General features: G+C 43.3%; 1 protein-coding gene across 1 annotated transcript; it reads right to left on the bottom strand.

Annotated features, from left to right (window-relative positions):
• Positions 1 to 2396: 2396 nt before the first annotated feature.
• On the bottom strand, positions 2397 to 4546 carry LOC119348101. Its single transcript, XM_037616472.1, has 2 exons — positions 3231 to 4546; positions 2397 to 2707 (listed from the first exon to the last, which is right to left on the bottom strand). The coding sequence occupies exons 1-2, from the start codon at positions 4459 to 4461 to the stop codon at positions 2691 to 2693; spliced, it is 1248 nt and encodes a 415-aa protein (XP_037472369.1). The 5' UTR covers positions 4462 to 4546; the 3' UTR covers positions 2397 to 2690.
• Between the last annotated feature and the right edge of the window lie 12227 nt (positions 4547 to 16773).

The raw sequence follows: 16773 nt of genomic DNA, 5'->3' as shown, positions 1-16773 counted from the left end.
AGTCAATGGAAGTGATTGGCTTAGTAAGTATACATGGAGAAACAGTTCAAGAAATTTCATAACGACGTTTGAATAGCTTAGCATGTTTTTTTCTTTGACTCCTTTGCCTTTGAAGTTTTGACATGCTATTCTTATTCATCTCAAGCTGAGCAAGATGCTATCGAGTACCTGTGTAGAGAGCTTGAGAACTACGGATTGCTTCTGTGTGAGAGAAGTTTGATCAGCCAATTCCTACATAATGTAGCTACTTTTATATCTTTGTTAGTGAAAAATATTGCTTTGTTCTTTCCTGATCCTGTTTTGTTAGCATGCTATTATATACTCCCTCCGTTTCAAAATAGATGGCCCAACTTTATACTAACTTTAAATAGATGACCCAACATTAGTGATGTCTTAAGCATATGATCTGTTGTTTTTACCGCCGACAAATTGTTTAATCCATATTGGGCAAATACTCAATAATTGACTCATCCACAATCCTTTATTTGTATCGGCGGTGCTATATTTGGAACAACTATTTTGTGCATTTTTTGTATTATTGCAAATATACATCTTGGTAGTTGTAAATGACATCGCCTGTTCGATCTTGTTAAAAAATGCGCTTAGCTTGATTTTTATCCCCTTGTTTGTTCTTCGTAAGAAAAAAATGCTCCTAGTGGTGGCTGAGCTAATCGGCGCTTGAGATTGACCGCGTTTGGACATCTTTTGATCAAGTGGGCAATGCGGCCCATCGTCACGGGCGATAAAGAGAATAAGCGACAGCACAAGTAGGGCATGTTTTAAAATAAATGATGTAGGCCGATGCATGTGGTGAGAGAGGAGGGTTCTCAACGCACGGGCATGTCTCCCACTATTTCTTATACAAAAGACTATATATAAGCAGTGCATCTCCAGACATCACTCAGGTCGCAGGTTCGAACCCCCTACCCCTGCGCGCTTTATTCTGGGTCCATCTGACAAGCAGGGCCAGGTTGACGTGGCATATGCCAGAATAGAATACACAGTACCTATGCAACATGTAGAGCCAGGCATTTTAGGCTGCGTTCGCTTCACGGGAATCCTGCGGGAATTTCGTAGGATTGTTATTCCTATGGGAAACTTTGCTTTGCAGGCGTTCGGGATGGAGGAAACGTAAACAGTATTCTGCAGGAAAACTTCCATCAGCACACCGATTCCACAGGATTGCGAACATCCATCCAGAGTTCATTTTTGGGCGGAAGCCCGAGGAGCACAGTCGCTGCCATGCGTAGACCGGAATAAACAATCCATTTATGTGGGGTATCTGAGGTGAAAGACCAGAGTAATCCCCTGCGCAGCTTCATAAAAAAATCAGATAAAATATTCTATCAACCGTTGGACTCAAAAGTTTACTGTAGTTTCCTACGTACAACCGAACACCTCTTCTTGCGACTTTCCTGAAGTTTCTTTATCCAAAGTTTTGCAGCTATCTTCCTTTCATATTCCTCTACTTGTACATATTACTATGTTTTCTGTACCTGTGTTCCGAACAGGCCCTTAACCTTAGGGACCGTATTGATCACATATTTTCATATACCATGACCATATTAAAGCACTTTACAAACTTCAAGACCAAGTTAGACGCCGCCAACAACTATGAGGATTATAGATGCAATTATCTCCCCTTGTTGCCTAGGACAAAAAGAAAAAAGAACAGACCCAACGTCACAATCCCACACAAGCCCAGCGGACAAAAACCAATGACAGGGTCCTCTCCCTCCGGGTGAGACAAGAAAAATGTTGCGACAAAAAAAAAACGACCCACAAACCGAACAACAGATAGGCGGCGGCACAGCGCCTCGTTGCGACGAAGCTCTCCACCTCGACAAAACACGAATTGCGAAGTGATTGGATCCGATGGTTAAAAAAGTGAAGAGAGACCAAAAATATTCTTACCTGAAGTTTTAGCAAAACCGATACTTAAAATTCTAAACCTCTGGTCATACTGAATACTTAAAAATATAAACCCCTTCTGTTTCTAGTCGTTTCAGTTTTGACAGCTATAGCACATACTTCGCTAGTCAACTGAATACTTAATAATCTAAACCAATGTTGTTTCTTTATATTATCCTAGTATCAACTATCAATGTCTGGTTATTTACAAGATCAATTTCACATAAAATTTATTGGTTTGTGTGCAGTGTTACAATGCCACAAACTTTTTCAGCAATACTTGCAACTGAGAGGTCTTGCACCAACGTAAATAACATCTGAAACCAACTGATTATCAGGCAACCTCATGGTCCTCACCAATGTAAAACCAATACAATTCCAAACAGGGCACAGAAAATAAATACTCAATTCGTTTCAAATTAGTCGATGCTCAAACAGATGTACGGAGCAAGTAGTTTTAACTAAGAGCATACATGCACCGAAAGTAAAGCCAAGCAGACCGAACAAAAAAATTAAACCATAAACATGCTAGTACAAAATGTTCAAGATACATAATGTCCAACAAGAACAAGTAATCAGTTCACTGCCAATAATAATTAACCAGTTCACTACATAGGATATAGCTAATTAGGATAGATATATGATGTCAAGCAGGACCAGGAGAACAATATATTGTTTGGAATGTAGTAAGTGATAAACACATGCATTCCTCAATCTCAGCCACCAGGAACTTGTAGACATCGTACATTGAATTTACTGCCACACGACTGCTCAGCATCTTAAGTACCACCTGATACTGCATCCAATGAAATAAAATAAACTCTTTGGAGTTAAATGCTTGAAGAAACAACCAACCAACTAATCAGATTAGGATCTACTGAAGCATCTGAACAGCTAGGTTGTCTATACAATATATTCATATTTTCACATACTTGCAGAGATTGAAGTTCACTAAACAGATTAGGGTCTACTGAAGCATCTGAACAGCTAGGTTGTTATACAATATATTCATATTTTTCACATACTTGCAGAGATTGAAGTTCACTAAACAGATTAGGGTCTACTGAAGCATCTGAACAGCTAGGTTGTTATACAATATATTCATATTTTTCACATACTTGCAGAGATTGAAGTTCACTAAACAAAGAGACAAACAATCAAAAGGCTTATGTGCATAGCATAGCCGTATAAAAAGATCCAATTAAATAATCAGTGCCACTAATCAATTACAGAACTCTTACTAATTGTTCCGAAAGAGGTGATGAAAGGGTGTACATCATGAAATCAATTAATTAGAAACAGGCAGACGTAATAATTACCTGTTGAAGTGCTGGTACAGTACTTGGAGATACTACAAGTGCAGTAGTTAGTGTCAATGCGCGGCATTGGCGGAGGTACAGGACCAGACAGAACCACACTTTGCACCTTGCGCTTTTTCAAATCAATAGCAATAATCCATGACTTAGAATGCATATACTTCTCCCTGGCAGTCAGGTAAACAATATAGCCATCCCTATTGTTCATGCAAATAGTTGGGTCAGAAACAAAAAGGTACTGCAAGCCTAACGGCAGCTTCACGGAGTGGTTGCCCAGGATGATGTTGGAAGCTTTTAGTGTGATGTCCGGATGCCAATCATCATAAGAATTATTATGCACATTATTGTTGTACCATGTGGTAATCGTCCAGTCTTCAGTTCGGCCACAACCAAATTCAGTTCCTTCGGCAATACTGACATCAGAATTCACCTCAACGAGCCTGGTGCATCCATCAAGAAAAGCAATGCTACGGTGACACTTCGCAGGTCCTAGGATCTTGCTTCTATCACCAGAATAGTAGATCAATGGCAGTGGCAGTGGAACACCTGTGAGTGCATGTTTCTCGGAGAGCATGTCACAGAACAATATACCACGCCAAAGATCAACCCAGCACATGGAGCCTCCAAGAGTGATCACAGTGGATGTGTTATGGTGTAAGATCTGACTTATGTTGATGGGGATATCAACCTTGAACCTTTCCTGTCGCGACCCAACAGTCAGATTCTTCCTGCTCCAAATCCGAGTCTCCGAGTCGAAGAGGTGGAGTTCAAAATCGTACATAGAGGATATGCTGGGTAACAGCGCCGCGATTGTGTAGCGGTCGCCCTCTCGGGGAAAGATGCCGAATGGATCGTCCCTTCCGATCATACCTTGGGGGTGCGGTAGACGCTCCAGAGACCGTCGATTGGAGTCAGACCGGTATATGAAGAAGTCCCCCTTCCATGGCTTGGGGGAGGGGAACGCAGGACCGATGTATGCGTGGAAGAGGATGATGTCGTCCACCATTGACAGCACGCGGGGGGTCTCTCCGAATGTGCCGTCTGCGCAGTACACGTACAGATTGGAGGGAACCGGCGGGCGCTGGCGGAGAAGGGAAGCATATATTTTCTCGTTATTGCTCGAGTGGGCGACGGCGGAGGCGTTTTTGGGAGGTTGGCGGACGGTGGCATGGACATGGAGGAGGATCCAGGAGGCAACGGTGGGCATGGTGGTTGCGGCGGTACCTATGGGCATGGAAGCTGTGAGTTGGATCTGGAGGAAGACCTAGCAAAGATGGCGGCGGTGCCGACGGGAAGGAGGAGAGGTGCGGGAGAGGTACTTAGGGTTATCGGCTTTCCTGGGCACCTATATATACCGGGACTCCGGAGCGCTACTTGGTACATGCGGCCCACAAAGCACTGATCTTCCACGCGCTATCTCCTATGGGCTTCCCTTTTTTTCTTTTCCTTTTTTTTATATATGAGTATATGTTTTTTGTCCAACATTAAATTTGGTGTTTTTTTACTTCATCGGTTTTAATGTATTTTATTGTTCTATTTTTAGTTTCCATTAATTTTTTTCTGCTATTTTTTTACTATTTTTCAGTTCTTTTTCAATGGAACTTAAAAAAAGATAAGTCAAATTTCAAAATGTGCTAACATTTTCCTAAAGTACATGAACATTTTTTTTCAAATGGTGAGAGCATTTTAAAAAATAGATGAAGATTTTCTAAAAATTTGAGAACAAATTTTCAGAAAAATGTGAACACGTAGAAAAATAAAATACATGAACACCTTTAAAATTGCGCAAAAAAATTGGAACTCGTTTTTTAATCACATTAACATTTTTAATTAAACAAAAATAATAATACATAGCACATTTCTCAAGTCTATGAACGATTTTTACAATACCAAACATCTTTTACAAGCATATACTTTTTATAATAACTTGAAATAGTTGAGGAGGGTTGTGATAGGCTTGAAGATCCAACGTCAAAACTCAAACGCTCTTTATGGAGTCAAAAGGAAACCATTGCCGCGTAACTCTCTTAGTGACGTGTCATATATAAATACGGGTCATGTGTTAAATAAGCAAGGGTCAGGTCAGTCACCCCCTTGATGGTGCGTCGTGTTTTGATCTGGATACGATGATAAGTGGGCAAAAATTTGCTTGTCGCGTCCTTGGTGATGCGCTACTTCGACTTGAGTATAGTGAAAACTGAGCAAAGTCAATGAGTGCAAAGGGTAAGGAAACTAGTCGAGCCAAATAGGATTGTGATGGCCTGCAAGTACAAAGAGTTTAGTTGTATCATTTTCGAAATAAGAGTATCGATCTCGCAGGGAGCATATGAAATGGACTTTGGCTCTTGTATGATTTATAATATTAGATGACCCGTTGCGCCATTGACACAGAGATCTAGCACAAATAAAAAAAAATAAAAAAAATTTGCAATGAGGTGTACACTACTTAGTTTAGTTTAGTTTTAGTTTTAGTTTAGAAGAAGAAGAAGAAGAAGAAGAAGAAGAAGAAGAGTAGGAGGAGGGAGGAAGAGGAGGAGGAGGGAGGAGAAGAAGAAGAAGAAGAAGAAGAAGAAGAAGAAGAAGAAGAAGAAGAAGAAGAAGAAGAAGAAGAAGAAGAAGAAGAAGAAAGAAAGAAAGAAAGAAAGAAGAAGAAAGAAAGAAAGAAGAAGGAAGAAGAAGATGGAAAAAAGAAGAAGAAGAATAGAGGGAGGAATAGAAGTTTAGATTAGGTTTTTTTTTCTGTTTTTTAGGTTTAGTTAGTGTAGTTTAGGTTGAGATTAGTTTTTTTTCTTCTGTTTTTTAGGTTTAGGTTTATATTTAGTTTAGTTTAGGTTCAGTTAAGAAGAAAGAAGAAAGATGAAAAAAACAAAATAAGAAGAAGAAGAGGAGGAGGAAGAAGAAGAAGAAGAGGCGGAAGAAGAAGAAGAGAGGTTAGGGGTGCGTCGGCACCGATGGAACCGGGTCAAGGTTAGGGGTGCGTCGGCATCGACGGAACCGGGGTGAGGATCGCCGGTCGCCAAGGGGTCGAGGGTCGGGGCAGAGGGTCGAGGATCGGGGGGCGAGGAGGCGAGGGTCTAGGGGTCGATGGTCGAGGATCTTCCGGTCCGAGTGTTGACCGACTGGTGTCGTAGCTTAAGACGATGACGTCCCTGAGCTGAAGCTCATGAGAGTGGGTGAATTGCTTCCATCCGTGCGCGAAGAACGGATGGAAGAAGTTCACCCGCGCTGATGACCTTCAGCTCGGGCACGTGTGCATCTTAAGCTACGACAACAGCCGCACCATGGTGGGCGCTGGTCCTCAGCGTGGTGGGAGTGGTACTTCCATTCCGTCGTACCTCTCTGAAAAGCGTTGTACGTGGGCATTGCTTCACCAATGGGCGCTTCTTCATTAGCGTCGTTGCCCACCAGAGAGGTCGGGGAGGGAGGAAGAGAGGGCACGAAATTACATGCAGAACCGGGCCATCTACGAGCTCCTCGTGGTAAGTTTATTCTGCATATTAGCCAAATCATGCACTTAATGTTCGTTTCATTACTAACTAGTATGACTGACCCGTGAAAACCAAATGTGCAGTCTGTGTGCCAGAAGGCCGGCCAGACCCCTCCGCCGATGCCAGAGATTGCTTCCGGGACCACGGTGAGTTTAATTTGAATGGTCATTATTACTAGTATTAACATTTGAGTGTAGTCATGCTAACGAGACATTGCAAATGATCTTTGGTGCAGCGTGCCTCCAGACAAGCATCACACGGTCCTTCTCAAGGTGGTGGTACCGGCACGAGCCACGGCGGTGCTTCACCTCCGTGATGACGGTAAGTTTTCTCTAGTGTTTTGCTTACCAAATGCATAAAGACCTAATTAGCTTACTTAGCTCCAAAATGATCTATACTTAGCTTTGTTTCCTCCAAAATGACCTAAGTTAGCTCTAACATGCTAAGTTATCTCTAATATGCTTAGTTACCTAGGTTAGCTCAATAATGACATATGATACGTCTCCGTCGTATCTATAATTTTTTATTGTTCCATGCCAATATTCTACAACTTTCATATACTTTTGGCAACTTTTTATACTATTTTTTGGGACTAACATATTGATCCAGTGCCCAGTGCCAGTCCCTGTCCGTTGCATGTTTTATGTTTCGCAGAAACCCCATATCAAACGGAGTCCAAACAGGATAAAAACGGACGGAGAATTATTTTGGAATATTTGTGATTTTTGGGAAGTAAAATCAACGCGAGACGATGCCCGAGGGGGCTAGGAGATAGGGGGGCGCGCCCTAGGGAGGCAGGCGCGCCCTGGACTCTCCTGGGCCCCCCCATAAGGCGGTTGACGCTCTTCTTTTGCCGCAAGAAATCTAATTTTATGAGAAAGATCTGGGCGAAAGATTCACCCCAACCGGAGTTACGGATCTCCGGATATAAAAGAAACGGTGAAGGGGCAGAATCAGAGAACGCAGAAACAGAGAGAGACAGAGAGATAGATCCAATCTCGGAGGGGCTCTCGCCCCTCCCACGCCATGGGAGCCAAGGACCAGAGGGGAAACCCTTCTCCCATCTAGGGAGAAGGTCAAGGAAGAAGAAGAATAAGGGGGGCTCTCTCCCCCTTGCTTCTGGTGGCGCCGGAACGCCGCCGGGGGCCATCATCATCACTGCGATCTTCACCAAAAACTTCACCACCTTCATCACCAACTCTTCCCCCCTCTATGTAGCGGTGTAACCCCTCTCTTACCCGCTGTAATCTCTACTTAAACATGGTGCTCAACGCTATATATTATTTCCCAATGATGTATAGCTATCTTATGATGTTTGAGTAGATCCGTTTTGTCCTATGGGTTAATTGATGATCGTGATTGGTTTGAGTTGCATGTTTTATTATTGGTGTTGTCATATGGTGCTCTCCGTGTCGCGCAAGCGTGATGGATTCCCGTTGTAGGGTTTGCAATATGTTCATGATTTGCTTATGGTGGGTGGCGTGAGTGAACAGAAGCAGAGACCCGAGTAAGTAGGTTGTTTGCGTATGGGATAAAGAGGACTTGATACTTTAATGCTATGGTTGGTTTTTACCTTAATGAATCTTTAGTAGTTGCAGATGCTTGCCAGAGTTCCAATCATAAGTGCATATGATCCAAGAAGAGAAAGTATGTTAGCTTATGCCTCTCCCTCAAATAAAATTGCAATAGTGATTACCGGTCTAGTTATCGATTGCCTTGGACAAATAACTTTCTCGTAACAAAAAGCTCTCTACTAATACTTACTTTATTCCATCTTTATCTAAACAACCCCTAGTTTTTATTTACGTGCTCTTTATTATCTTGCAAACCTATCCTATCACACCTACAAAGTACTTCTAGTTTCATACTTGTTCTAGGTAAAGCGAACGTCAAGCGTGCGTAGAGTCGTATCAGTGGCCGATAGGACTTGAGAGAGTATTTGTTCTACCTTTAGCTCCTCGTTGGGTTCGACACTCTTACTTATCGAAAGAGGCTACAACTATCCCGTATACTTGTGGGTTATCAACATACACTTGGCTTACTTATGTAAAAAATGGCATAATTAGCTTACTTAGGTTTGAAATTGAAGGAAATATGCCCTAGAGGCAATAATAAAGTTATTATTTATTTCCTCATATCATGATAAATGTTTATTATTCGTGATAGAATTGTATTAAACGGAAACATGATACATGTGTGAATACATAGACAAACTTAAAGTCACTAGTATGCCTCTACTTGACTAGCTCATTAATCAAAGATGGTTATGTTTCCTAAACACAGACATGAGTTGTCATTTGATTAACGGGATCACATCATTAGGAGAATGATGTGATTGACATGACCCATTCCGTTAGCTTAGCACTTGATCATTTAGTATGTTGCTATTGCTTTCTTCATGACTTATACATGTTCCTACAACTATGAGATTATGCAACTCCCGTTTATCGGAGGAACACTTTGTGTGCTACCAAACGTCACAATGTAACTGGGTGATTATAAAGGAGCTCTACAGGTGTCTCCAAAGGTACATGTTGAGTTGGCGTATTTCGAGATTAGGTTTTCTCACTCCGATTGTCGGAGAGGTATCTCTGGGCCCTCTCGGTAATGTACATCACTATAAGCCTTGCAAGCAATGTAGCTAATGAGTTAGTTACAGAATGATGCATTACATAACGAGTAAACAGACTTCCCGGTAATGAGATTGAACTAGGTATTGGGATACCGACGATCAGATCTCGGGCAAGTAACATACCGATGACAAAGGGAACAACATATGTTGTTATGCAGTTTGACTGATAAAGATCTTCGTAGAATATGTAGGAGCCAATATGAGCATCCAGGTTCCGCTATTGGTTATTGACCGGAATCGTGTTTCGGTCATGTCTACATAGTTCTCGAACCCGTAGGGTCCGCACGCTTAAGGTTTAGTTGACAGTTTTATTATGAGTTTATGTGTTTTGATGTACCGAAGGTTGTTCGAAGTCCCGGATGTGATCACAGACATGACGAGGAGTCTCGAAATGGTCGAGACATAAAGATCGATATGTTGGACGACTATATTTGGACACCGGAAAGGTTCTGGTGAGATTGGGACAATACCGGAGCTCCAGGAGGTTATCGGAACCCCCCCCCGGGAGGTATATGGGCCTTATTGGGCCTTAGTGGAAAGGAGGGGAGAGGAGCAAAGGAGCCCCCCCCCCCAAGCCCGATCCGAATTGGGAGGGGGGTCGGCCCCCCTTTCCTTCCTCCCTCCCTCCTCTTCCTTCCCTCTCCCTCTCATAATAGGAAAGGGGGGAGTCCTACTCCCGGTGGGGGTTGGACTCCCCCCTAGGGCGCGCCACCCCCCTTGGCCGGCCCCCTCCTCCACTCCTTTACATACGGGGGAGGGGGGCACCCCATAGACACAACAATTGATCTCTTGATCTCTTAGCCGTGTGCGGTGCCCCCCTCCACCATAGTCCTCCTCGATAATATTGTAGCGGTGCTTAGGCGAAGCCCTGCGACGGTAGAACATCAAGATCGTCACCACGCCATCATGCTGACAGAACTCTTCCCCGACATTCTGCTGGATCGGAGTACGGGGATCGTCATCGAGCTGAACGTGTGCTAGAACTCGGAGGTGCCGTAGTTTCGGTGCTTGATCGGTCGGGTTGTGAAGACGTACGACTACATCAACTGTGTTGTTCTAACGCTTCCGCTTTCGGTCTACGAGGGTACATGGACAACACTCTCCCCTCTCGTTGCTATGCATCACCATGATCTTGCGTCTGCGTAGGAAATTTTTTGAAATTACTACGTTCCCCATCAGTGGCATCCGAGCCTGGTTTTATGCGTAGATGTTATATGCACGAGTAGAACACAAGTGAGTTGTGGGCGATACAAGTCATACTGCTTACCAGCATGTCATACTTTGGTTCGGTGGTATTGTTGGATGAAGCGGCCCGAACCGACATTACGCGTCCACTTACGCGAGACTGATTCTACCGACATGCTTTGCACATAGGTGGCTGGCGGGTGTCAGTTTCTCCAACTTTAATTGAACCGAGTGTGGCTACGCCTGGTCCTTGAGAAGGTTAAAACATCACCTGACGAACTATCGTTGTGGTTTTGGTGCGTAGGTAAGAACGGTTCTTGCTCAGCCCGTAGCAGCCACGTAAAATTTGCAACAACAAAGTAGAGGACGTCTAACTTGTTTTTGCAGGGCATGTTGTGATGTGATGTGGTAAAGACGTGATGCTATATTTTATTGTATGAGATGATCATGTTTTGTAACCAAAGTTATCAGCAACTGGCAGGAGCCATATGGTTGTCGCTTTATTGTATGAAATGCAAACGCCCTGTAATTGCTTTACTTTATCACTAAGCGGTAGCGATAGTCGTAGAAGCAGTAGATGGCGTAACGACAACGATGCTATGATGGAGATCAAGGTGTCGTGCCGGTGACGATGGTGATCACAACGGTGCTTCAGAGATGGAGATCACAAGCACAAGATGATGATGGCCATATCATATCACTTATATTGATTGCATGTGATGTTTATCCTTTATGCATCTTATCTTGCTTTGATTGACGGTAGCATTCTAAGATGATCTCTCACTAATTATCAAGAAGTGTTCTCCCTGAGTATGCACCGTTGTGAAAGTTCTTTGTGCTGAGACACCACGTGATGATCGGGTGTGATAGGCTCTACGTTCAAATACAACGGGTACAAAACAGTTGCACACGCGGAATACTCGGGTTAAACTTGACGAGCATAGCATATACAGATATGGCCTCGGAACACGGAGACCGAAAGGTCGAACGTGAATCATATAGTAGATATGATCAACATAGTGATGTTCACCATTGAAAACTACTCCATCTCACATGATGATCGAACATGGTTTAGTTGATTTGGATCATGTGATCACTTAGATGACTAGAGAGATGTCTGTCTAAGTGGGAGTTCTTTAGTAATATGATTAATTGAACTTAAATTTATCATGAACTTAGTACCTGATAGTATTTTGCTTGTCTATGTTTGTTGTAGATAGATGGCTCGTGCTATGGTTCCGTTGAATTTTAATGCGTTCCTTGAGAAAGCTAAGTTGAAAGATGATGGTAGCAATTACACGGACTGGGTCCGTAACTTGAGGATTATCCTCATTGCTGCACAAAAGAATTACGCCCTAGAAGCACCGCTGGGTGCCAGGCCTGCTGCAGATGCAACTGACGATGTTAAGAACGTCTGGCAGAGCAAAGCTGATGACTACTCGATAGTTCAGTGTGCCATGCTTTACGGCTTAGAACCGGGACTTTAACGACATTTTGAACGTCATGGAGCATATGAGATGTTCTAGGAGTTGAAGTTAATATTTCAAGCAAATGCCCGGATTGAGAGATATGGAGTCTCCAATAAGTTCTATAGTTGTAAGATGGAGGAGAATAGTTCTGTCAGTGAACATACACTACAAAAAAAATACACTTCTGTGATGATACGTGTTTGTCACAGTAGGTCGCGTTTTTTGTCATGCATGTACATCCATGACAGAATCAAGATAGTCGTACCTGTGCTGTCGTAGAAGTGTTCCATGACATTACCAAAATTATCATCACGGAAGTGTCCACTTCCATGACGATAAATCGTGCGTCACAGAAGTGCTTTCATCAAGGGTGACCGACACGTGGCATCCACCATAACGGAACGCCGTTAAGCTATCGGGTCGGGTTTTGGATCCAATAACCCGTTAACAGCCCCGACCAATGGGGATTTTCCACGTGTAAAATCATCATTGGCTGGAGGAGACACGTGTCAGGTCCGCACTGGCACATGTGTCACTCATCCAATGGGCGAGACGTGCCTATGATATGTTGACACGTGGATCGGCCCATCAAGTTTAAATGGGCCGGCCCAACTAAAGGCCCACAAGATTTTGCAGACCATAATGGGCCGGCCCAGCTAAAGGCCCACGAGATTTTGCGGACCATAATGGGCTGGCCCAGCTAACGGTCCACAAGATTTCGTGGACCATAATGGGCTGGCCCAGGTAAAGGCCCACAAGATTTTTGTTTGCCATAATGGGCCGGCCCACGTAAAGGCCCACAAGATTCTTGCGGATCATAATGGGCCGGCCTGGCTAAAGGCCCACGAGATTTTGCCGACATTAATGGGCCGGCCCAGCTGTAGGCCCACAAGAATTTGAGGGCCCTAGTAGGCCGGCCCATTAACTGGATGCCATGTTTTGGGCCAAATGCCGACCCATATTTGATCCGGTCCATTAATGGCCTGCCACGTTCCAGGCCTAATAGTGGCCCATATGAGATCCGGCCCGTTAAAAGCCTACCACGTTCTAGGCCAAATTACGGCCCAGCTCAGGTATAGCCCTTTAAGAGGCTATGGGCTCAATTATGGCCCATATCAGATTCGACCCGTCAACTGGACACTATGCTTTTGGGCCCACTTACTAGAGGCCCACTTAGTAATTCGTCCTGACATTAGTTTTGGCCTCTTAAGGACCCGTTTAACATTTCAGCCCTATATTAATTTCGGCCTGTTAAATGCCCGCCATATAGTTGGGCCTAACTACGGCCCGGTTTGCATCCGGCCTGCTCGCAGCCGATATCTGATTGGGCCAAACAAGGACCGAGACAATTTTGGCCTGTTAAAAGCCCGTGATTTGATTCGCACAATCATGGGCAGGGGTTCATTTCGGGCTGCTGCCGGCCCGTTAGCTGTTCGGCACGTTTCAGGCCCAACCTACATCGTGATTGCATGACGGCCCGATTATGTACCGTAATTTTACGGTTTGGCCGGTTTACTGCGAAGATAGGATAAATATACAGTAAAATAAGTGCAGCATCATGAATAAGAAAAAACCTAGACTATACAATAAAGAAATTACAGCATATTACATCCACTGGGCATCAAAGTTTGCCACTATGATAATAAAGCACAAGCAGACAGCAGATTGCATACACTGGGCATCAAAGATCGCCACCAGTGCAAATAAACACGCCGACAAAATAATATACAAAACCAACAGCACTTCAATAGAGTTCAAGAAAGGTTAGCCCTGCTGGGGAGCTGCAGCGCAAGCAGCTGAGCAAGATGATGAGACTGCGCTTGTTCAACACTTAAATCTTCCTTACTCTGAAAGATAAACAAGAAGACAGATGACAGGTTTTGCACATAAAAGTATCAGTGCTGACAATTCATCACATTTCTTACTAACGAATAAAGTGACACAGTTTAAAATTGCATTAACACAATATGGTATTGTTCAGATCAAGACATGGCAGGAAATGACATTGTGAAGGAGTTGGCAGCTTCACAACACCACTGGATTACAGATCAAGAACTCATAAGTATCAATGGTTAGTGTGCTGTCAATTTATCCCATTTCAGATTGGCAAATAAAGAGACGGTTTAAATAATACTCCCTCCGTCCGGAATTACTTGTCATCAAAATGGATGTGTCTAGAACTAAAATACATCTAGATACATCCATTTCAATGACAAGTATTTTCGGATGGAGGGAGTAGTAGAATGATATGACATTGTTCATAGTTAAGACATTGCAGAATATGACATTGTGCTGTAGTGGGTAGGTTCACCACACCACTGGATTACAGATAAAGAACAGAAGCATATATGCAGTGCAAAAGAAGATCACTTGCTCTGTATACTTTAATTTACATGGTATGAATAAGGAACTTGGTTGTACAACTGAAAACTTAAATTGAGAAAGGACAAACTTTTGTTTATGAACTACTCCCTCCGTTCTAAAATTGATGACCCAACTTTATACTAACTTTAGTACAAAATTGGGTCATCTATTTTGGAACAGAGGGAGTACATAATAAACTTTAAACATGCAATTTGATGCAAACACCAAAAATAAACAGCTGTTGCAGTCATGCCTAACCAAATATATACAACAAAGTTTGAAGGCTTGAGATGGACAAACTTACATTATTGGTAAAGACAGGCTCTATAAAGGCCTTGTCCATGGTGATGGGGGGGCAATTCAAGAAGTTTACCACAGAATCTTCTTCATAAGCATTGCCTTTATTCTATATTTTGTTAAGAGTAAATATAGATGTGATAATATACGAAAAAATGGAGAATATTTAAGATAAGATGAAGAGTGATGCTACATAACCAAGTAGCTATAAATGTAAGTGCAGCGATACAGGCAAAAGGTACAGCCAAGAGCAATGCACAGCTAAACTTCTTCAGTACCAACCTTATGGTATGAGTAAATATAAATCTGATGTGTAGAAAATGGAGGGCAAAGGAAAATAAGCTGCAGAGTGATGGTACATGAACAACTACCTGTCATTATAAGTACACTGATAAAGTACAACATGTACTTACAAGAACAATACAGAGCTAAAAAACATTGGCATTGGATATATTCTACACTAATGTAACCATTCATACAAATCAGATAATTTGGAGCAAACAATTGATAAGCAAGCTATCATGCATACTGCTGTCACATAATGAACCAGGTATGTATGCAAGTACAGTGATACAGGACAATAGGTACTAACAAGAGCAAAGCAGTGGGCAGCATATTTGCGATATCCTGTCGTTCTTTTCAAACCGGAATTCTTCTTCGAGCAGATTTCCTGCAAACAAGATCCGTAAGGCACATGCGGAAAAGTAGAAGTTCAAATTGTCATGTGATTTCATAGACAGTACCTCATCCTGGGAACGAGACCAGTGCATAACAATGTTTTTTCATTCAATGTCTTCTAAATTTAGCACATGAGACTTCACCGGAAATTCGTTTATAGATTTGCCACCAAAGTGTGATTTCCTCAGGTAACACCAATACTGCTGCAATGCTTCCTTGAAAAGCACAAGCAAGCTTTGCTCGTCATGACTATCCAGATTGACCCTCGCCTAGTTACAACAATGTAATGTAAATCATTGATGTGTTCAATCAGCAGAAAACAGGAAAATAATAACCATGAATAATAGCACTTACACGTAAGTTGGACAGGAAGATGTGAAATTGGTGTTTGTCTTCACAATAATCTTCCCATGATGGGAATATATGCACGTAGTCCCTAACAACATTGAAAGCATTGTCTTTTAAACTGAGAATAAATGGAATGGGGTTCCAATCTGCAGGAATTGGCCGTCTCTGCAGTTGGGATAGGTCTTCGGCCGGTGGACTTGCTGTACTTTTTGCTGGAGTGGGATTTTTCTGTGGTACAGCTGGTGCTATGGCAAATGAAATCGGTATACCTTTTGCTGGAGTGCAGGTCCTGTGTGGTGGGGCTAGTGGTGCGGCCAGTGAAGTATGGGTACAGTCTGCTGGAGTCGGTCCTACATTTTGTGCCACAGCTCTATCGAACATGGTAAAGAAGAGCAAGCATATTTTGGATAATAAAATGTTGGTTGCGCAGTGCCCACACATGATGAACTAGAGCGCATTAAGAATGTAACTCCCAGCTGTCTCTCGACCATTTCAGGTGGTTTGATGAAGATCCTACGTCTCCTAACCCTTCTTCTTCCTCGTCTCTGATTCTTCCCATACAGAACACCGCACGGGCCGCCGGCCAGACCACCGGCCCCCACCGCATGTGTTCCTCTGCCACCCCCACCCCCACCCGCGTTGAATTTTCTTTGTTTAGCGAGGCCCCACAACCACCCGAGCCCCTTGGATCACACCGGCGAACTCCGGCGAGCTCTGAAAAATTGACTGACCCAATTTTGAAATTTAGTCTACTGTGATTTAACTAGTGTGGAATATAAAAGGGGAAAACCATAAGCATTGGGAGTATAGTGTTGAGCGTGCCACGGCGGATTTGAAGGTGCAAACCGGACAAAGGCAACTTCGCAACCAAGACAAGAAATCAGAGTAAAGCAGTGGCGATCTATTTTCTTGCTGCGATAAATAAGTTGAGCTGATACGAAGGAGTACCGCCTCTGGTGCGGCACCGTGTACGCATCTGGTGAGAATTTGACGGTGCTGCGGTAGCGATGGCTGTCGGCGGCGTGGAAGCAGATCTAGGAGGGTAGACGGTGGGGGCGGGGCGCGGTGGACGAGACGGTCGTAGG

The sequence above is a fragment of the Triticum dicoccoides genome, unplaced genomic scaffold, assembly GCF_002162155.2.
Source record: "Triticum dicoccoides isolate Atlit2015 ecotype Zavitan unplaced genomic scaffold, WEW_v2.0 scaffold85412, whole genome shotgun sequence".
Classification (NCBI taxonomy): domain Eukaryota; kingdom Viridiplantae; phylum Streptophyta; class Magnoliopsida; order Poales; family Poaceae; genus Triticum; species Triticum dicoccoides.
This window is presented reverse-complemented; position numbering and strand designations above follow the sequence as displayed.

Bases quoted from the DNA above. Each gene is read 5' to 3' on its own strand.
- LOC119348101 (XM_037616472.1), bottom strand. From the start codon at position 4,461: ATGCCCATAGGTACCGCCGCAACCACCATGCCCACCGTTGCCTCCTGG.